This window comes from Rhinolophus hipposideros (assembly GCF_964194185.1).
Source record: "Rhinolophus hipposideros genome assembly, chromosome: 1".
NCBI classification, from domain to species: domain Eukaryota; kingdom Metazoa; phylum Chordata; class Mammalia; order Chiroptera; family Rhinolophidae; genus Rhinolophus; species Rhinolophus hipposideros.
Genome location: NC_138047.1, coordinates 22,539,312 through 22,563,301, shown reverse-complemented (window position 1 = coordinate 22,563,301; position 23,990 = coordinate 22,539,312). Strand labels below are relative to the sequence as shown.

Sequence of the window (23,990 nt, the reverse complement as noted above, 5' to 3'; positions counted from 1 at the left end):
AGACATGTTAAACAGTTTCCCAGGAGCACTAACAGCAAGCACTTTCCAACAAAGTACACTGAGAATCTACTTTGGTTTTTAAATTTTGTGTGATTCTGAATCAATAGTGTTAAATTTTGTGATTATGAATCAACAGTGTTAAGTGCTTCCTGCTACTCTTCAGACTGATAAAACAGATTCCACTAAGCAACACTCTTCTTTTATAAAGTGCAGCAAATATATTAACATGCTGCTAACTGAAGATCAATTTCTGGTAATACTCTAAAACGGACCAACTATATATGTATTAATCCTCACTTATGGCCTCATCGACATGTGCTTTAAAACCAGATAAATCAGTCTGATCTTTATTTTTTTAATTGCTAGAAAAAGGGCTGAAAAGAAATTCTAAAGTTTAAATATCCATGAATTAAGTGAAGTTAGTACAACTTCAAGTTACATAAAAGTAGCCCTAGAGAAAAATGAAACAAAAACTTACTGACCTTCAAAGACAAGGAAAATCAGAAACTCTAATAATGCACAGTTTTTAAAACAGTATATTAAAGTAAAAACTTACCTAATATAACACCCTGTGCACCTCTATAATAGCTGGGAGTTAATGTTCTGAACCTCTCTTGACCAGCAGTATCCTAAAAGTGACAATCAATTACTATTAAATAAAACAAAATATAAATAAGACAATTCAACATAATAATTTAAAGAGTAGAAAGTCAAACAGCATTATTAAAAATATCAATGCAGCTCATTCAAAACTTGAAATTTTAATAAGATGTGTTCTCTTACAAGTGTTACATTAAATAAAATTAAATACTGACATCTCTAAAAAAAATGCAACTACCGTGTTTCTCCAAAAATAAGACCTAGCCGGACCATCAACTCTAATGTGTCTTTTGGAGCAAACATTAATATAAGACCAGGTCTTATTTTAAAATAATATAAAATAATATAAATATAAATAATATAAAACCTGGTATAATATAACATAACATAACATAATATAATACAATACCGGGTCTTACATTAATTTTTGCTCCAAAAGACGCATTAGAGCTGATGGTCCGGCTAGGCCTTATTTTCGGGGAAACACAGTAAGTAAGTAAAGGTTTTCTACCACTTTGGATTTAGATTTTTATCACATAAGAAACCCATTTCATTGAAAGCCATGGTTCTCAACTCTGGCTGAACAATGAAACTTCCTGGGAAATGAAAAATACTGATGCCTGTTATTGCACTTCACAGATGTTGCCTTCTTTACAAATTCTAGGCAAGACCCTCGACCAGCAAAAAGATTACGGTTCACTTTATTGTAATACTAGCTTTATTGTGGTGGTCTGGAACAAAACCCACAGTATCTCTGAGGTGTGCTTAAATATGGTGTGAGGTAGGGGTCTAACTTCATTCCTTTGCACATGGCTATCCAGTTGTTGAAAAGACTACTGGAATCCCCATAGAACTAACTGCCTTGGCACCCTTGCTAAAGTCCCCCCGATTCTTACTAAATCTTGCTTTCAGGACATGGCGCTGTCATTGGAAAGATCACCTTGCCTTTTTTTCTTTTTTCCACTCAGCCCATGTTTGGCTTCCCCATTTTTACAGCTGGCTTTCGGTTCTCCACCTGCTATCTCCCCTTTTACCTGTCTCAACAATACTGGGTCGTATCACTCTCTGATGTTCAGCAGTCTTTCTTGGTGCATGTTCTAGTTTCACACACTATTCCTTGGGGGAGGGCATACCAGTCATTTTCTTTTGAGGAAACTGAGTCACATAGAAGTGGAATAACTTGCCTAAGGTTACACAGAAACAGGACTAGACCTTTGGTCTTCTGACTTCCAGCCTTTCAAGGGGTCTTTAGTCACTTATACTGTGATGTCACTACCTAAGCCAACTTTAGCCTACCTAGGCAGGCTAAATTTTAATTCTAAAAATACAGTTGGCTAATATTTTTATTTCTTAATTCTGAAAAAGGGCCTAGTAATGATCTGTTACCTTTAAAAAAGAGAGAGAGAGAGAGAAGAAAGAAAGCAAAATACTGATGCCTGTATCCAACCCCCAAAGATTCTGACTTAACTGGTCTAGGGAATGACAGAATTTTAAAGATCCTCCCAGGGATTCTAACGTAGAGTCAAGGTTGAGAACCACTAATTTAAAGAGATACAGGAGTGTTTTATTTTAGGAAAACAAACTTAGCTTGAACTTTTTAAAAGTGCTTTCTATGTATCTTCTTTTAGGATAATGCATAAAACCAAATAAGATTTCATGAGGAAGGGATCTCATCTGCTTAATCACCAGTTTAACCCCAGTGCATGGAGACAACTGCTCAACTTTTGTTTAAAAAAAGAACAAACTAATTAACAAGCCTCTGCTTCTGGGCCTGGTTCCCTCTGTTTTCTTTCTACCATCCTTGGACTATGGCTTCAAGGTACCTAAGATTATGCAAAGCAGCAGCTGGCAATCTGCTGCCTCAGCCCACTACCTGTTTTATTATGTAAGGTTTTATTAAAGTTTTATTGAAACACAGCCAGACCCATTCACTTATACACTGCCATATGGCCCACCTTAGAGTTGCACTGAATATTTACTATCAAGTCTTTTAAGAAAAAGTTTGCAGTCTGCTAAAGTAAAGTAACCTGAAAAAAATATGTATATCAAATGTCAATTTAGTTACCAGTCCCATGTTTGTAAAATGTGAGTTTAGCTATGGGGCAAACAGAAGCTCCTTTAGATATAAAAAGTGTTAATAACCTCTAAGTGGTTTTTAAGATTGGAGAGGAATTTTAAACCAGCAGTCACAGGATCCAGCAATACCTAGTTTCTTTGCCTGGCCAATGCAGAGAATGTTTTAAGAAAATAACAATAAGTAGAGAGTGTCTGAGGTAATGTATAGACCAAGAAAAGAAAACGTAGGAAATGAAATTTCAATGTAGACTACTCTGTACATCCACCACTCTTCCATAGATAAGCTTACATAAATGCATTATGTCCTTACTTCCAGATTCTCACCACTATAAAAACTGCTCCCCGACCCCTGCCACATTGAAGTGAAAAAGTAACAAAATCAAAATTAAACTTTCTAAACACATAAATTTATGAGATAATAAATATTTCTCTCTTTAGAAAAATTTTCTTTGCCTCAAAGTGTCTTACAAAATCTGCTTCTGGCATTTAAAATTATTCAATTTGTGTGTTTACTCAAAACAGTAATATATATTAAAAGCTGCATAAAGTGGTGGACTTCCTATCTAAAGCAGATTATCATTCTGGCAATATGATACAGGTCAGGGCAAGGACCAAGCATGAACTATTTTTCACCCAAGACCTTTTGTTACAATGGGAAAAAAGTCATTTTATTTGCATAGTGACAATATCCACACTTTAATAAATTAATTTCCAAAACTAGCAGAAAGCATTTAAGTATAAATTTTGTTCCCTTTGGTCTTTACTGAGATCAACTTCAATAACTGCTTTGATGAAGCACAACATAAAAATCAGAACTGCCAACTCCTGTTAAAATATACAAAAAGCCCAATGTTTTCAAAGTAAAGATCAAAGCAAAAAATGTTTTACTGTTAAAATATCACATGTGATGGACATTTTCATGTGAATATTTAACTAGGTCAGATGTTTAAAGTCTTGACATTTTTTGATTCACCTACAAAAATGTTTAAGTAGGTATTATAATTTGGGCAAAAAACACTGTGCCTTAGTACTAGACCAGATTTGTAACAACTCTAAAATTTATATGCTTAAATAGTCAAAAGTTAGATTTTTCCTTGTGTTTGTTTTCAATACAGGAATATGCTGTAAGTGTAATGACATCTTTGTAACATCAAAGCAGCAGAGCTCATTATCCTGTGGTTTTATTCTCTGATGAGAGAAGAGAGAAAAGATTATTGAAGACAGAGATGTATAAAGGGTTAGAAAAGATCTAGAAAGGCTAAATAATAGAAAGTGGGAGTAAGGGAAGGATACAGAGAAAAACAACTTCAGGTATTCATGATATGTCTGCAGTACTTTCAGGACGCTTTGGGGCGGGGCTACACTTGATTATTCCATTTGACCCATCCTAGACGAGCTTCTAAGTAGGAGAGGAACTGATTTTATTGACATAAATAAAACCATAGAAGAACTAGAGGAAACTATGGATTCACATATTTCTAATACTGAATGAGGTCTTCCTAAATATGACATGGCACCCAGATACCATGAGAAAAGAATGGATCTCACCACATAAACACTAAAACCTTGGTATGGCAAGAACATCTCCCCCAACCCCTCACTCCCCACACAAACATGCTCATCAAAACAAGATTTGAAGGTAAATGACAAACTTAAAAAAAAAGTCAGTAGCATAAACAACAGAGTTAGTTTAGTATTATACACACACACACACACACACACACACACGAACATTAACATATATTCATCTTAAATAGAATTTAAAAATTAAAAAACTAGCATTTGACAAAAACCTAATATTTTAATATATATTTAAAAAGATGAATGCTAATATAAAATGAGCAAAGTATATAAAAATTCATTTAAAATATAATTAATAAATATGAGTTTTTTCGGCCTGTTTCGTATGTATCAATGTTAAATCTTCACATTCTTTGAGCCAACAATTCCACTTCTAGGTGAACATCCTTAAGTAACCGGCCGGGGACACACAGGATGTATAACCAGGATGCCCATCAGAGCAGCTGACCTTTGTGAAATACTAATCATGTAAATATCTTTCCCTAAGGGGTGACTAAAGCAAGGTATAGCCGTAAGATGGAATACAGGTGGTCACTTAACCTGATGTGCCTCTACACTCATTGACAGAAAAACGTACAGTGTGTAAAGTGTGTGGGTGAAAGGCAAACAGGTGAAAAAACTAAGACACAATCCTTTCTTCTGAAAAATTGATCATACATTATGTGTAACAGTAGGCACATGCCTAGGTATGTTAAAAGATGTTAACTAAAATGTAGACATTGGTTAAAGATAAACTTTCTTTTCTATTTTGTATTGTTCAATGATCCTTTTTAGAATGAGTCTGTATCATCCTTATAGTCGGGGAAACCTCTCTTTAGAAAATAATTATAGGTCTATGATAAAGATGTCACTTCAGTAATACCTGCCAGCCTTTTTATTAGGCAGAAACTATAAAGTAAATAAAAAACAAAGGAACCAACAAACAAAAAACTTCTTGTACAAAAGATCTCATGACAACCATCAAGCCTCAGATCCTACTCTAATCTGTATCTTTCACAAAGTAGTATCAAGGGCAGAAACAGATGATAAATCAACCATAAAAAGCACATGGAAAATCAGGCCCCTACGTTAGTACATAAAGCAGCCAGCATTCTTAAACTGTTTAATATATTTCACTTTGACCTTGTCCAACATTTTTCAAATTGCTTTCTGTTGGGCATTACAGTTCTGATTGATATTAAAGTTTTTGAGAGAGAGGACCAAATAGGCTACCAATCATGTAAAGTATTATACGTTAGAAAAAAATTAACAGGAAGAAACATTAGATACACTCCTTATTTCGGATAAAACGTTTGTTAGGAACAGTGTGCCATTCAGAGAATGCCAGGAAGATGAGTGAGATCATACAAGGAATAAACACTTGGGGTTTTGATCTGTAACTGATGCCCAGACAGCACTTAGTATTTACCCACCACGGTGAAATATGTCTCAATTTGATGACTGCTGACCAGTTCTAACATTATTTATCATGTTACGAAATAGATTTATATATTTAATTATAGTATATATAGAAATGAGATACCTAAAATGGTACGTTTTATAAACCATGTATGTAATATATATTTAATATATTAGTAATCATATTTAAGACAGATATAGAGACATGATAGAGACATGATAGACAGATTGATAGATGAAAGAAAGGGAGAGAGGGAGGGAGGGAGGGACGAAGGAGAAAGATAGAGAGAGGGACACAGACGCACACTGAGCATCTGGGGTGTTTGTGACAGTTAGTGCTACCTAATCGGCATTACCATGAAGGGGTCTAGATAGCAGGGCAATGTGGGTCACATGGCCAGGTTCATACGCAAATGAAAAGCAGCAAAGAAGCCAATATAGAAAGACTGGGCATCAGTACTGAAAAATAAATCTGAAGTTGGCAAACTCAAATTTTATAAACATTTATACTAACAAACATGAAAAACATTTTTTTCTAAGTATCACTTCATTCCCTTTCTCCCCAACAACAGCCTTTAGTGTTAGTTCAGTCTAATTTGCATTTTTAAACTTTAAAGAAACACATTCAGTAACAATGATTCTCTCTGGCAGCCAAGATAATTTTTTTTCATACTTTGTTCTGTTTTTAAATATTCTGAAGGGATGACATTTTTTTTAATTTATAAAAATTTATTTTTCAATTACTGTTGACATACAATATTATATTAGTTTCAGGTGTACAAAATAAACACATAGTGGTTAAAGACATTTATGTAACTCACAGTGATAACCCCAGTAAGTCTACTACCCTTCTGACACTGTACACAGTTATCACAGTATTACTGACTTATATTCCCTATGATGTACTATACATCCCCATGACTATTTTTTCCCAATTATAGTTGACATTCAATATAATTTTATATTAGTTTAAGGTGTACAGCACAGTGGTTAGACATTTATATAATTTATGAAGTGATCCTCCTTATAATTCTAGTATTCACATGACACTATACATAGTTTTTACAATATTGACTACATTTCCTATGCTGTACTTTACATCCCGTGACTATTTTGAAACTATCAATATGTATTTCTCAAGCCTTTCACCTTTGTCACCCAGCCCCTCAACCCCCTCCCATCTGGTAACCATCATTTTGGTATGGAAGCAATGGAAATGCCCATCAATAGATGAATGGATCAAGAAATTATGGTACATTTATACAATGGACTATTGCTCTGCCATAAAAAAGAATGAAATCTTATCATTTATGACAACATGGATGGACCTAGAGGGTATTATGCTAAGTGACGTAAGTCAGACTGAGAAAGAAAAATACCATATGATCTCATTTACATGTGGAATATAAAGAACAGAATAAAGGGATGATATATTTTTAAAATTTAAGTAAAACAAGCCTCTGCTTAATTACCCAACTATAAGATGTAACTATTTCTTATCCTTTAATGAACATCAAATCTCCTAAAAGTTATTTAATACAAATTGTTCATTCACCTCTAACACAATATATACATCTTTGCTTCTTTAGAAAGTATGACATTAACATTTACACAAATGCATTTTAGAAACTCTTACCCATATTGCAAGTTTAGCCTTATTTCCATCCACTGAAATTGTTTTCACCTTAAAGTCAACACCTTGAAAAAAATAAAAATTTTGATAAGAATCTCAGTAAAATATAGTTTCAAAATCAATTACCAAGCAAACCAGAAACAGAGAAGCCACATTATCAAATACCCAAATTCACACCCCAAGTTCTTAGTTATGGATGTGAAGATAAAAAAAAAAAAAAAAATGTCAGTCAAGTTCAGCAGCTTAGGATTTAATCAGGATAAATGAAAACCAGATGCCTGTAGAATTCAAACACTCACCTACCTGTACTTCTTGAAAAAATAAAAATTTCACTGAAAAATAAAATTCAATGAAAGGTGGTGATGAACTACGCACATTAAAAGCCGAGCTAAAATTCACAGGGCCAAAGTAGACAAGGCTATCTATGGATGACTGTGGATGGGGGCAACTTTTCAGGGGCTCCACCATTATTACGAGTGTTGTCCACAGCCAACAAACCCCCTAATTCAGATTCTGACTGTAGGCAACTGGGTGGACTGGTAAAAATATAAAATGGCCACTCACCTCTTGTCTTATGAGTTCTTTGTTTTTATCCTATAAAACAGTTTTATATAGCCTTATCAATGATCACTTACTACTGCACAAATTCGAAGAGAATTTACACTCAAAAACATTTGTGCCCAATCCTCTAAGAATCTTCAGAAGTGAAAGAGGGGGTGCTCAAAGTTCTGTGAAAATCTTCTGTTAGTACTAATTTATGTAAAGAGAAGAGTTTTAAGAAGTCACATAAGAGTTTACTACAGCAACCCCCCAAGAAGCCTTTCCTTTTCCAGGAAAACAAGTTGACACATGCCATCTGGCTTATAACTGCCACAGTATCAAAAATAATATGCAGTTTACCCACCGGCCAGAGGGAAAACTTTAGCTCAAGAAGCTTCGAAAGAAACTTTCAAAAGATCTTATTAGCTTGTCACAATTAATTCAGAAAGCCACAACTAAGATGAACAGCACCCTCATATACTAAATGCTTAGAACACCTGTCACCAATATGGAAATATATTAGTAACTCTAGGATGATTTCTGATGATACATTACATATACAAATTAGATATTAAAAATGCATTTCAAAATGTGCATTTTGCAAGTCTTTCTGTATGCCAAAGATTAAGAGGAAAAACAAGTTTGGTCTTTGGGCTACAGTGATAAAGGAGTTGATAAAGCCATGCCTAGAATGATAGGCATCCATCAATTAGTTAAAGGGCAGTGTCAATTACAGTCCAACGAAACCCGCAGTTTCTTTGCAGCCAACAAAGAAAAAAAATCCCATATATTAAATAAATCTTGTATTCACTAGGTCTAGATTTTTTTAAAAATGCACCATCTATATAAAGATATGAAATTATTTACATTTTACTCATATTGCCTTAAAAAACAAAACCTAAGAAAATTTGGATACAGGAAATGGTCTGACTCAGTACAGGTACTAAATGAAGGCCACTGGCAAACATTACATAGAGACAGCCTATCATACATATTCTACAGTTAAATTCTCAAGGTTTTTCAGGGAGTAAAAAACTTTATTTTCTTATATAACCCCAGACAACACACTCAAGAACAATCTGACCTTTTTCTAGCTACCGGCAATTAGTTTACCCACAAAAACAAACTCATTGCTCCCAGAATGTTTGTTTTCTTCCCTTCCCCCATCCTTTCTCTTTTATAATTTCCTGTTTTTTGCCTGTGTGTGGACATCTAATGACTGTCACTGTCATTGGTACAATTTGCATGTCGACAACTGTTGCCAAGTTATTCTTCTAATATATTAGACCTGAAAGCTACAGAGAACACACACCCTCAGGAAACACTGGAGTCCTACCGTCCAAGCCAACAGACCTGGGAGCACCCGAAAGGGCACCTCGTCTGGCCTCAGGCTCCATGAGGCCCCATTCCCCAGCCATCTTCCCTTATTTCCTCTGGAGACTCCTGTGCGGACTGACATTCAGTTCTTTAGCTTGCACATGCTCCAACAGCCTCTTCATCAACCCTGGTTCCTCCAGCCCACCAGTGGCTGTTAATTTGTCTTCGTTGGTGACGGCAGTGGGAATCTTTTAGATAAATTTGATCTCGCAACTACAAGATTTGAGTAAACTTTTTTTTCTCATTACTCTTTGTTTTCATGGGTCTCAAAACTCTGTGACAGATTTTTAGTCAAGTTGTTTCCATTAAAAAGTACTGATTTTAAAAACTAATAACTTAAAAACTGCCACACACAAAAAAAACAAACGGTCCACAAAACATTCTCCTTTCCTTCTGAAGATTTTACGATGCATTGTAATCATTAACCAGTCTTTTACTATTACACTTAAATGGCCAATTGAGACAAACAGTTCTGAGACCGTTCTTCCACCACTGAAATAGACTGGGGTGGCAGGTATTGGGGATAATACTCATTTAGCCTTCTGAGCTTTCTGGGCAGACTTGGTGACCTTGCCAGCTCCAGCCGCCTTCTTGTCCACTGCTCTGATGACACCCACAGCAACTGTCTGTCTTGGGTCATGAACAGCAAAACGACCCACAGGAGGGTCGTCAGAGAAGCTCTCAACACACATGGGTTGCCAGATGAACCACATCAACGAGGGCAGCATCACTAGATTTCAAAAACTTGGGGCCATCTTCCAGCTTTTCCCCAAAACTATGACCAATCTTCTCCTTCAGCTCAGCAAATCTGCAGGCATGTGAGCTGCGTGACAAGCACAGGTGCATATCTGGCCCTGATTTGGCCTGGAGGGTTCAGGATACTCACCTGAGCAGTGAAGCCAGCTGCCTCCATTGGTGGGTCACTTTTGCCGTCACCAGCCACACTGCCACGACGAACATCTTTGACAGACACATTTTTGACATTGAAGCCCACATTGTCCCCAGGAAGAGCTTCACTCAAAGCTTCATGGTTCATTTCCACAGACTTTACTTCAGTTGTTACATTGACTGGAGCCAAGGTGACCACCATGCCGGGTGTGAGAACACCAGTGTCCACTCGGCCCACAGGGACAGGACCACTACCACCAATTTTGTAGACATCCTGGAGGGGCAAGACACAAAGGCTTGTCAGTTGGACGAACTGGTGGCAGGATGCAATCCAGAGGTTCAAGTAGCGTAGTTCCACTGGCATTGCCATCTTTACGGGTGACTTTCCATCCCTTGAACCAAAGCATGTTAGACTTGGCTTCAGCATGTTGTCAGCATTTCAACCAGAAATTGGCACAAACGCTAGTGTGTCTGGGCTGTAGCCAATTTTCTTAATGTAGGTGCTGACTTCCTTAATGATTTCCTCGAATCTCTTCTGGCTGTAAGGTGATTCAGTGGATCCATTTTGTTAACACCAACAATCAGTTACACACCCAGTGTAAGCAAGAAGGGCACGCTCACGGGTCTGCTTCACATTCACCAGCACCAGTAGCAACAATCAGGACAGCACGGTCAGCCTGAGATGTGCCTGTAATCGTGTTTTTGATAAAGTCTGTGTCCTGGGGCATCAGTGATGGTCACATAATACTTGCTGGTCTCGAATTCCCACAGAGAGGTATCAGTGGTGACACCACGCTCACATTCAGCTTTCAGTTTACCCAAGACCTACCTAGGCAGACTGGAAGGAGCCCTTTCCCATCTCAGCAGCCTCCTTCTCAAATTTTTCGATGGTTCCTTTGTTGATCCCACCACATTTGCAGATCAGATGACCAGCAGTAGTAGACTTGCTGGAATCTACGAGTCCAATGACAATGATGTTGATGTGTGCCTCTTCCTTCCCCATTTTGGGTTCAATTTAGTGGTTTTCACTACACCTGTGTTCCAGCGGCAAACCCGTTGCAAAAACGCTAAACTATCTTTTCAACCTCCTCATGTGGATGACAAGGAGTTCATAATAGAAGCAGAATATCTAGGGAAAAACATTCCTATGTTTCTCCTCTACTACAACACTGAACACTTCTGTGACCAGAAACGTGTGGGGTTTTCCCACAACAAGCAATTCTCCAACTCTCCAGGGACAATAGCTAGGTGTCTGTCTGACAATTCAATTCTGATACTACCCAGTCCTGATACTATATACCTGGAGTTAGAGTCAGATCCCACCAAGTAAGGGCTCAGTCCCGTAAGACTGTCACACCTACCAATTCAGATGCCAATCGCAAATCCAGGTTGTTACCTGTGCTTCTGGCAAACTGGCTATAAATCAGAGGTTCCCAGGATCCCCTCCTCTATTCGATTCATTTGCTAGAGCAGCTCAGTGAACTCAGGAAAACAGTTCACTTACTAGATTATAGTTACAGAAGGACACAACCAGGAACAGCCTGAGGGAAGACATGCACAGGGCTTCCATGTCCTCTCCAAGCTCTCCATCCTCCCAGCACCGCCACGCGTTCCCCAACATGGAAGCTTTTCCCCTCAGATCAAGAACAAAGCAAAACACCTACTCTCACCACTTCTATTTTACAGAGTACTAGAAATTCTAGCCAGAACAATTAGGAAAGAAAAAGGAAAGAAAGGCATCCAAATAGGAAAGAAAGTAAAATTACGTCTGGTCAAACACTCTTATACGTAGAAAATCCTAATGATTCTACTACTACTACTACTACTACACACGCATACACACACACACACACACATACACACACTGTAAGAACTAACAAATGATTTCAGCAAAGTTGTAGGATACAAAATCAACACACAAATATCAGCTGCATGTCCATACACTAGCAATGAACAATCAAAAAACATTTAAAAAATTAAGAAATGAACAGAGGATATGAATGGACACCACACACACACACACACACACACACACACACAGCACCCCACACACATGTAATAATGCCATATAAGCACTTTAAAAGATGCTCAACATCATTAGTCACTAGAGAATGCAAATTAAATCACAACGAGATACCAATACACACCTATTAGAATGTCTAAAATTTAAAAGGCTTATCATACTTTTAAATTTGTAAGTATTTGTAAGTAAGTATAATAGGTGAGGATGCGGAAAAACAGGAACTTTCATATACTGCTCATGGTAATATAAAATGATACTTTATTAAAAATGGCCAAACTGTTTTTCAAAGTTAAACAGGCATTTGCCATTTAATCCAGCAGTCCCATTATTGAGTATTTACTCTAGAGAAACACAAAATTAATATTCATATAACATCCTGTACTTGAATGTTTATAACCAGTCTATTCATAATCACCCCAAACCGGAAACAACCCAAATGTCTTACAATGGGTAAATGTTATCAACTCTGAAACATCCACACAATGGAATATAACTCAGCAATAAAAAGGAACAAACAACTGACGTACAACAACTTGCATGATGCTCAAAGGCATTATGCTAAGTGAAAAAAATCAGTCAGAAAAGGTTACATACTACATTATTCCATTTATATGACATTCTAAGACAAAACTGCAGCAATGAGGACCAACCAGTAGTTGCCAGGGGTTAAAGGCAGGGGAACGTGTGACTAACAAGGGAGATAACATTATTAGGTCCTTTTCTGGGATGATGAAAACTGTCTGCCATCCCAATTGTGGTGGTAATAGTATGACCATATACACTGTTATAATACATAAGTGATAAGTTAAAATTCAAATAACCGTAAACCAAACACAAGTCAATTTTACTGTATTTTTTTTAAATACTGTGATCAACATGTAATGTGCTAGGAACATAATAGGTCAAATTTATTTTCTGAGAGACTAAATTATCAGAGAACACGTATCATTTCTGCTTCTTTTAAATTTAAGATTTATTTCGTTGTCAAGTTCAAGACTGATTTTTTGAAATTGTTCCAGGGGCTTTTAAAGTAACAAGTTCTTTATTCAAAAGATTTGTTGATTGTGTTTATTCTATTTCCATATGGTCTTATTTGTGTCTTTTGGATCTATCTAATTATGAAAGACATAACAAATCCAATAACTATTTTAATCAAATTCTTCTCTTATGTTATGGACAGATTTTGCATATATGTTTATGACTGTTACAGCTGCTCTGGTAATTAACTGGACCTTTCATCATTACATAATATCCTATTTTATTCTATCCAATGCATTAACCTTAAATTCTACCCCCACTTACATTATATTACCACCTCTGCTTTTGTATTGTTTACATTTACCTGGCCCATCCTTTCATTTTCAACCTTTCCTTATTTGTTTTAAGTGCTCTTCAACTACATCTGACATCAGAATTATTAGACTATCCATTCATATTTAGTTAGCTGATAAATTTAACTGTTGCTTCTCTCTTATGTTTAGCATTTCTCACATTTTGTTCAAATCTGCATTTGATCCTTCTTACTATTGAGTTGATGTGTTAAAAAAAATACCAAGTTAGAAATTAGGAGGCTGGGTTTAGTCTCAGCTCCTTTACTAGGTGAGGTCTAGATAGGTTAAGTGTTAACCCCTTTAAGTTAATTTCCCCCTTCTTATCAAGGAATATAAAAATTCCTGCTTTACCTGCATTTTTAGTGTGGTTTTTTTACGGTGGTGAGGGTTAAATGACAGCAAGGAAAGTGGGCATCAAAAGAGGTACTATAAGGATCAAATATATGGTGATGGAAGGACAACTGACTCTGGGTGGTGAGCACACAATGGGACTTATAGATGATGTAATACAGAATTGTACACCTGAAATCTATGTAATTTTACTAACAATTGTCAGCCCAATAAATTTTTTTAAAAAAGAAGGGAACAGGATCAGATTGATTCACAGGTGAAATGTAATCTTTAAAGAACAGATTAATTCCAATAATATTGAAGCCACTAAAGACAATTTAAAAAGTTGGAAACCTCCTTCATTTTATAAACCAGTGCAACTTTAATACCAAATCCTGATTTTTAAAAATTACAAAAAATCAGAGAGCATTTTATGTATAAAAATAGATGTAAAAATTCTAAATTAAATATCCAGAAATATATCAAACAATATGAGTGAAGACTTATCTAGGAAAACAAGGATATTTCAGTATTAAAAAAAAGGTCTATCAACCATTAATCAATGCTGAAAAGACATATGAAAAAAAATCACAACCTTTCCTAATAAAATCTCTAAGTAAAATAGAAAAAAGAAACTACTTAAATATGATGAAGTATTTGCCATTTGTCATTATTCTAAATAAAGAAATGCTAATGCCATTTTTATCACTTTATTCCAAGTAAAGTGTTTAACTGAATGAAATTATATGAACAGAATAGTTACATTTTTCTTTGAATTGTATCATATTTCCAAATATTTTTAACAAGCATGTTATGGCATCAAACAAGAATAAACTCACTACTTTCATTTTAATTAAATTATATTTTGATAAGTAAGCCCAAACTACATGGTAAATTACAGACATAACAGATTTGGTCTCTGCCCTTAGAAGCCTACCAGGTAATATAAGGACATAGTCATAGGTATTTTTTTAAAGTTTACCAAGGGAGTGATAAGAATCACTGATATAATTCAAAAAATAATCCAAATTTGTCTAACTTTAGTTGAGATGTACTACCCTTAAAAAACATTTTCAATATTTTAACAATTTTAAGTTTTATAAACAGATTAATTTTTTAATTTGACAGAAGTTTTACTTACAGCACTTTTTTCATATTCAACAATTACCTAAAACAGAGTAAACTAAAAAAGAAAAACTTGAACATGAAAAAATGTGGCCTATTTAACCAGATTACATATAGTGCACTTAATTTCTACAAGGATCTATTCTCCATGGTTAAATTTCAACCAATTCTATCTATGCTTCTGATTAAGAACCTCGGGTCAGCATCTATTTAAATACCATTATATGGCCTGGTCATAGCAGAAAAAGAAATTTAATACCTTCTTTTTTTTAAACACTCCCACGTAACAAACAAAAAAACTTGGTCAAAATATTCTTGCCATTTTGTGTGTGCTTGTGTATGTTATTTTGATGTCTGAAATGTTATCTTGAATTATATCTTTAAATATATAAATATCCTTTTCTAATTTCCATTTCTACCATTGTCTCTCTAATTAGTTTTAACATTTTAATTCATTTTAGTAAATTTTACCCATTTTGCCCATTTCTAGCTTCCATGTCCTTTGTTGTATTTCCCAAGTCTCTATTGGCCCTTGTGACTTCCAATTTCACCCTCATTTCAGTGATTTTGTTTTCTTATTTATTTTTCTTTCCCCTCAATAAGCTTATGTTGCATTTGCTTACGTAGTCACATTATTGCCTCCCCGACCCCTCATATCATTGCTTTGTGCTCTCAGAGGCAAATACTTTCATTACGGTTTTTAAATCCAGGACACAATGTTTTGCCATGATTTTCATCTTCTTTACAGTACTCATCTTCTGGTGAGTACTCTTCAGTAGTCCTTTCTGTTTCTGTTCCTTTCTTCTTTTTTAATTCTTGAATGGTGGTAGTGGCCTTGAGCCGACTTCCTTTTGATTTTTTACCTTTGAAGGAGGTGGGGTTTTCCTGGTCAAGCTATTTATGGGCGGGCCATGCAGGAAGCCATAATGGCTCCAGTTCTAAACCAGCTAAACTTTTTCTTGATTCAGGGTTTTAAAATAATTGTTTTTTTTCACTTCTCACCAGCCAATGGAGATAGGCGGCCTTGAGGTTTTTCCCAATGCAAAGGCACAGCTCCTCCCCGACTACTACAGACACAGACAAATACCCAAGTGGCTTGTTCATGTTAACTCCTGGTTGGCTTCATCTCCCCAAATTCTTACAATCAAACCAAGTGTAGGGAGACTCCTGCCATTAGCTCAAGAAAGTGAATTTTCAGTCTTTCTTGATTGTCTGGCCCCTTTTGTTGTTGTTGTTTTATTTCTTATTTATTGGGAATGACTCCCATTTTGCTTTTGCAAACAAGGGGTTTGGGTTTTGCACCTCAAGGTGGACCTCTCTCAACTTCGTAAGGCATCTCCTGCTGGCGCTGAGCTCTGAAGCTGTGGCATCTTGTCCCGACCTCTCTCTCACAAGTAGCCTGCCTTAACCTCCACCGCTTTTGGCAGCCACTCCACCCATTATGTGGCCTGGGGTTTTAGCTGTCTTCTAGTTTAGTGGAATATGGGGTTTGTTTCAGTTTTTCCCTCTTTTTGTTGTTATTAGCTATGTAACTGGAAGAAAACAAAAGAAGAAATGCCAACTGCGTAGTAGTACCATCTTCAAACCCTAAATCCAAAATTATCTTAAAAGAATATTTTCTACAAGACAGAAATTTAAGTGTCTCACCGTATTTCTGAAAGATAAAGGTGTGCTTTCCTTACTTAATATTTTACTGTGATGTAAAATACTACTTTTCCGCAAAACTCTAATTTTCACAAGGCCATTAACAATTGAGGTAATTGTTTTTATTTTAAAAACTCGTGTGTATTAGTTATAAACTAAGGCAGAAAATAATGTGATGCCTAAATGTAAGATACTTTTCAGACCCAGAGCCCATTTGGGGAACAAATTTATATATATTCTCATCAGTATGCCACAATCTTAACATTTGTTTTTAAAGCAGACCAAGTCGTTTTAGTCATAAGGGCAACACAAGATCTGTCGTCTGCAAGGCCCCAGATTCTATTTCAGTTTGAAATGAAGATAAATAGTATTATGTTATATATAAATAGGCGAGTTCATGTTCTTGCCAGTTACCATTCTTCCACTCCTCGCTATCCATTACCAGGCATATTCTGAGCAAAATGAAGCTTTACTACTAACAAAATTTTTAAAGAAGCAAACACCAAAGCCAAATTAAAATGGATTTTGAGTTACTACTATTTTAAATAATTCCCTTTCATACATATATAGATTACATCTGTAAATGTTTACATGGTATACAAAAGCTAAGTAATGTCTGATATAATTTATTAAACATTGAGAGCACTGAGTTTACATTGATAGAAAGAAATAAAGAAGAGCTCTTCCTCACAGAATTCTAAGTAAGAAATTTAGACAAAATGATGGATTTCAAAAATCACCATCTGACAACCACCAGTTAGAATGACAGGATGACCCCTTACCGTGGACAAATCTGGCGTATGTCACTTTAAGTAATCAAAGTCCCATCACCAGTAATGGTATAAACATGAGCCACGCTCAGAGAAGCAACTTTTTTGTAGAATTCCTGCTAAAAATACGTAACCTAAATCCAACCATGAGGATACACTGGACAAATGCAATTGAAGGATATTATATAAAATAACTGACCAGTGTACATTCTTCAAAAATATCAAGCCTATGGAAGACAAAGGAAGATCGAAAAACTGTTCAAATTAAGAGACTAAAAAGAAATGACAACTGAATTCAATGTGTGATCCTGGACCAAAAACAATTCTTTTTCTTTTACTACATATAAGACATTAGTGGAACAATTGGTGAAATCAGTCTATATATAGAACTGTATCCATGTTCATTTAGGAAATACACAATAAAGTATTTAGAGGCTAAAAACATCATGTCTGCAATTTAATCTCAAACAATTTGAAAAAAACAAGAACCATGTGTATGTACAGAGAGAATGATAAAGCAAATCTGATAAATATTAACATTTAGGGAATTTGGATCGACAGGAATTCTTTGTACTACTTTTATAACTTTTGTCTAGGTACAAAATTATTTTAAAATGGAAAAAAAAAAAAACAGACCCACAATAAACATGTTTCAGTAAAGCCAGTTAAGAGTATTTTCCCCTAACAATGCTAGAGATCATCTTTACTACATTCTACTCATCAAATCACGAAATTTTAGAGCTGGAAGAAAAATGTACTACCTCTCACCAAAACTTCTCAATCGACAGATGAAGGCAATGATGTCAAATGCCTTGCTCAAGATCACTAGTTCAAGGCAGAGCTAGACCACTGTCCTGCTCTGACTCAGCTCTTTCAACTATTGCAAGCTGTTTCTTGATATCTCTATACTGTCACCTACTCCCTAAACATGATACCAAACTACTTAGCTCTATCTTCTCATAGAGTCTAAGAAATGAGTGTGGCAAACCATTCTCAGGCAATCTAAATTTCATTTTAAAAAGGCATTTAGGTGTCACTGCTCCTAACAGTCTTTAACAACTAATATTGATAAGTATGTTGTGTTCCAAATTCATGCCAGATACTGTAACAAATGCTAAAAATTAACACATTCTATTGTTAGGCAGTGCTGTTAGATCCATGATGATAGGAACCTAACCTGTATTACTCATCATTATAACCCCACCTCTTAGGACAGTGCCTGGCATACAATAAATATCCAGATAATTGCATGTTGCTAAATCAAAGACAATACACAGTACAGGAAAGAAACTGTGTTTGCAGATAATCGTAATATCCCGTGTTAACAAAGTGCCACAAGACAACAGATAAGTGAGTTATTTTTGCTTGGTAAGATCTAAAAAGGCTTCAGAAACGTAATGACACCAAAGTAAAGCGTTGCAAGACAAACAAAATTTCAACAGACATGGAAGCAATGAGGTGCTGAGAGGAGGGCAAGGGGGAGTTAGAAAAACAGCCTGAAGGCAAGAAAATATTTGGCAGTTCTATTAAATTTTTAAATGTAGGCTTACCTATTGTTGCTGCAAGTTCTGGATCAAAAGTATCATCTGTGAACCTCAAGAGCAGGCTAAAAGAGATGTTAAAAAGACACATTAGAAATCTGACTTTTTCTTTCTAATTATTTGATAACTGTGTTCATGATTGTCATATTTTGTAATGAATTAGATGCACCTAAGAATATGATAAACGTCTGCTCCCAAAATATTGCCTCACTGCAGGTATATACAGAAGAATTAAATTACTGGAGAAGCGATTAAAGAATCCCAAGAGCAAGAGTTTACTAGAAAATATATTCCCCATGCTCCCTTACACAATCCCCCAACTGTGACATGTAGTACTACCTCAGTGGGATGAAAAGAAATACTACTAAAAAGTGAGGGCAGAAAGATCACGAGGCCCAGGGTATATTCCGGCGAATGGTATGCCAGGTATGTGAAATCAAGTAGGCAACAGGGAGTGCCGAATGCTTTGAAAGAAAGAAATGGCTAGAACTGCTGTACATTTTGAAAAGTTAATGCCAGCAAAAAAAATGTAGGAAAATCAATAGGAGACAGCTGACACAGTTATGGTGAGAGATTAACAAAGGCCTAAACCTAGGAAATGGTAAAGAAACTAAAAAGGAAGGGGTGAAATGAAAGCAAGACACCAGATTAGAAAAGTACTCTAAGATTTTCCATCTCCCAGAATTATTTTATTTAATATGAGGCAGAAGTGTCAATTATTAGAAGCTGTTCAAAAATAAAATCTAAGCCTTTGTTAAAGCCCTAGATTTATAAAATTAATCAATCTTCCCTCAGATTATCTCCTAAAGTAGGACAAGACTGTTCTATTGACTTGTTTGCATTAATAAAATAAAGGCAATAGCTATTAGATGTCTGAGTTGCAGAAAAATATTTCTATGGGTTGTAATTATTGCTGTTATAGAGATTTTTTTTATTTTTGGTCAAGAGTATACTGCAAAACATAGTGCCTCCTGAGTCTTCCCAAACCCATTGATTGTATTTGAAGAATTAACTCTCCCTTTCTTTGTTTTGCTTTCCTGGGTTTACCACAAAAACAAAGTAGAATAGAGAATCAAATTGTAGATTTTTCTACTTAACATTGAACTCCCTTGATTATAACTATTTTTACTTACTTTCAACATGAGTCAGGTGAGAGCACTAATAAGAACCTTAAAAGACTACTTACAAAAATTTTCTTCTCTCCCCAACAGTAAACTTTAAATGAACAAAAGTGACAATTTCACCAAAAATTTCAGTCACTCATAATTTAGGGAGAGAAAAGATATATATCTGGTACTTGGTCACCACAGAAAATACTATTACAAAAACATAAGTTAACATAACCTCATAGGGTTGTAGTAGTAATAACAATACCTAAATAACACAAATAACAACAGTACTGGCTATTATTTACTAAACATGACAACAATGAGCCAGACACTGAGCCAGGGGTTTTTCTTACATAGTTAATTGTTAATCTTTACAACAACTCTTGTCATCAATGATACTTTGTCAGGAAAGGCAGGAAACGGTATGGTGCAAAGCAACCAATTTTAATCCAGGCTCAGTAGAAGTCAGCAGATCTTTAGCCAGGGATACAATGGTAGCTCAAAATGTATTCTGAATTCTATGCATGTATTTTTCTAGGCAGAGAGTCCATTTCCCTATTAGATATTGAAAGGAATCCACAACCTAAAAATGATTAAGAACCACAGCTCTACAGGATGTATATTTAAGCTTTCATATTTTCTGTTAAAGGAGCAAAATACTCTCTATGCAGAGCTACAGATGGAAGGAATAACTACCATCATTCCACTATGAGGAGACCAAATTTGTAACAAACAATGTGATTATAACTAATCTGCATTTCTTAATTTACAAATGAAATTAGCAAAGAAGGATGGGGATAAAAGGACATAGGAGGGACAGCAATTTACATAACAGAAGATCTCTATAATCCTTTCCAGTTTCTGAAACACTGCAATTTCTTTTACTTCCCTATGGAATCAAGAATCTTACATATTAACATTAAACAGGGTTTGAAGGATTTCTATTCCAACCTCATTTTTCACATGAAGAAATGAAGGCCTAGTGTGTTCAAGTATCATACACAAGGTCACACCAGTGGCCCCACTAGTTTCATAATCCTGATCTCCTGGCTGCTAACACACATGCTCATTACACTCTTAAGAGTCTGAAATAAACTGGAAAAATAACCTACTAATATGAATTAGTTAAGCTATTCTTTGTTGTGCAATGATTTCACCACAACACAAGTGATATCTCACTTCCACTAACTCTAGATCTGTAAAGAAACAGAAACAAACTGTTAGAACAACCCTTTAAGATTATACCCATGACATATGTTTTTCTACTAACTTGTCTTAAAAAGCATAGGCTCCTATTTTAGTAGTCATTTATTCTCATCATATCCAGCAGGATACGTGTTCAAGGCTGTTTTCCATAGCGTATTATATACACAATAATGTATATCTAGCTAGAAAAATAAAACAACATTCTCTTGAAATGCAATCTTTCCTTGACAGAGATAGCTACAGGTGTTCAAATTTTGCTGTGAGTTGATCACTCACCACTAAATACTGAGAAAAAGTCTGGAGCAGATTAGAGCCTAAAAATTTGAGAGGCAGGAACTAAGGCAATCAGTAAATCCACTTAATATATTTTACTCTAAAGGAATAACCTCAATTATGTAAACACTGTACCTCCAATTAAACTTCCAGAAAACTTTGACATAGCTTAACTAGTCATCCATACATTTTCAAAAAGTGACAACCAAACATGTTATTAGGTTCAGCCACATAAAATGATACACAACCATTACTGACTGAAACAAATCAGCAATTTCATATGCCTTAACTTAAACGAGAGTCACATCTCAAGAAAAAAAAAGCCACAAGGCTACGGAATTACTAGCAAGACAAAGTTAAATATATTAACTAACTTCTTAATCCTCAAATTGAATAGCTGGTGATGATGGAATGATTTTATTTAGCCCTCTAAGGAACCTACACACACAAATCGTACTATGTGGCTAGCCCATCGCGCTTCAATAATTTATTCCTCCTTATGTAAAATCCCCTTACTCCGATATGTATACATAGAACACTAAATGAGGAAAACTATGAAAATGTGTTGTCGTACTTTAAAACTACGTAAAACTTCAGACCGTATTACAGAATAAGATTTCAAATCCTTAAGTATCTAAAAAGGGAAAACTTCGTGACGTGATCTGAAAGGTAAGTTTATCCGAAGGTAGAGCCAAAATGTGACATTGCTGATAGCTCCCGGAATTTGAATGTTGTTGCGAGACCAAGGCCGCCTACAACACAACCTCCTCACCATCGGACGGGAAGGGTCCCTTGACCCAGAGAACTGGGCTGTGAGATCTGGATGAAATCACCACCCTCCTGCAACACCCACCGCGCTCCGGGTCTCATTTTATATCCCACGCGAAGCATCGTCACTACTATTTTCCCCCAAGAAGAGTGTCAAGAAAGAAAAGGCCCGATACTCCTTTGTTCTCTTACTCCTGTGTGAGGGGGCAGGAGGAGAGGAATGACCCTTCATTTTCAAAGTACCCCAATTCTCACAGGCGGTCGGCAGCGGACGCTCTAGCCTCTCAGACCCAAACGAAGTCTCCGAGTCGTCAGAAGACCAGTAAGTTCTCTCACAGCTGACTCACACAACAAAACAAAACAGAAGAGAAGGGAAGCGGCCATGGGGTGCACCGAAACAGGCCCGGGATGTGACTTAAGGGGTCCCCACACGTTCCGTGTACAACACGGGGTGTTTAGAGAAAGCCCGACAGCGAGCCCAACGCGGTGAAGTCACAGCTGTCACTTAAGTCGGGGGGTGACAGGCAGCCTGAGTCCCGAGGGGCCGAGACGCGGCCTCGGCGGCCCGGGGCCCACACACGCCCGCCACGCCCTAGGCTCCCCCGCCTGGGTGGCACCACGGCCGGCCACCGGGCGGCCCTCGGAATTCCTTTTTTTCTCGGTGCGACGACGGGAACTACATCCAGGGAACTCGGGGGCGGCAGAGGCCCGGAACCAGGCCGTCGCGGGGCTCAGGGGCCGCAGGACCGCGCGGCGGAGAGGCCCGGGAGGGCGCGAGCGGAGCCCGACCCAGACCGGCCCGCGCCCGGCCGCCGCCGTTCACCGTTCCCGTCGCGGCCCAGGACACAGCGGCCACCGAGGCCGAGAGGCCCGCCGCCCTCGTCACGGGCCCGCAGACCCGCCTCACCTGGACTTGCCCACGCCACTCTCGCCGATGATGAGGATCTTCAGGGTGGTCAGCACGTCCTCGTCCATCCTGACCCTGCTCCACTCCGAGCCCAGCAGCTCGGTTCTGGCTCGCAAACGTTCCCCAGGAAGAGCTATCCGCGCATGCGCGCTGCTCCGCAACTGCCACCTTTTGGGTTTAGATGGCAGGAGCCGGGGAGGCCCGTTTCCGCCTTGAGGTAGCTCTGCGCCGGCGCAAAACCAGAGTCCCAGACGTCGTTCCGGGGGACGGTTCCTCCCTTGCGCAAGCGCAGATGGGGAGAGCCCTGTGGATTTCCCTGGTCATTGCCTTTTCCTCGTCCCTTGCCCTAACCTAACCTTGCTTTGGTGGTGTCCTTGGGAAAGCTGAGTTGGAGGAGTATCTCGCTATTTTATTTCAGCAGCTGCTCCTAACGGCTGCATTGCAGTGGGAAAAGTTGTGGTTGAAGCCAGACGACATTAAATTTAGGTCCCAACTCTTCTGTATAACCGCTTTATATTACCTAGCCTTCTGAGCCTGTTTCCCAATACTACCTCTTAGAATTGTTATGAAGATTAAGTGAGTTAATCTGTGAAGACACTTTGTAAACTCAAGTGCTCTATAAAAGATGTGACTGGGTATTGTTCACTTCCTGACGTGTCCTCTGAGATTGAAGAGTACCCCTCACACCTCAGTTCATCTTCAAAGGGAAGTGTAAACTTCAGGTAGATCAAGTGCATACAAACCTTTGGTGATGCAACTTCAAGAACTGCTACACCACAACTACAGGAATTGTGTCTCCTTTACTAACTTGTAGATCTTAGTGAAGTTACCAACCTATACACAATACCTAGCAAAATGCCTGATAACAAG

The 23,990-nt window shown here is 37.1% G+C and overlaps 1 protein-coding gene and 1 pseudogene across 2 annotated transcripts in view; both read right to left on the bottom strand.

The window, feature by feature from the left end:
- Positions 1 to 23,347, bottom strand: part of RAB18 (RAB18, member RAS oncogene family) — a 29,422-nt gene extending 6,075 nt beyond the window's left edge. The window contains exons 1-4 of the mRNA XM_081069487.1: positions 23,121 to 23,347; positions 18,867 to 18,922; positions 7,292 to 7,353; positions 557 to 629 (exon numbers count right to left, since the gene is read on the bottom strand). Coding sequence (XP_080925613.1) covers positions 557 to 629; positions 7,292 to 7,353; positions 18,867 to 18,922; positions 23,121 to 23,188 — 259 coding nt within the window. The 5' untranslated portion in view covers positions 23,189 to 23,347. The remainder of the gene's footprint in view (positions 1 to 556; positions 630 to 7,291; positions 7,354 to 18,866; positions 18,923 to 23,120) is intronic.
- On the bottom strand, positions 9,511 to 11,096 carry LOC308495847 (elongation factor 1-alpha 1-like; annotated as a pseudogene). The gene has a single exon. The product of its transcript is annotated as an elongation factor 1-alpha 1-like (transcript).
- Positions 23,348 to 23,990: the final 643 nt, after the last annotated feature.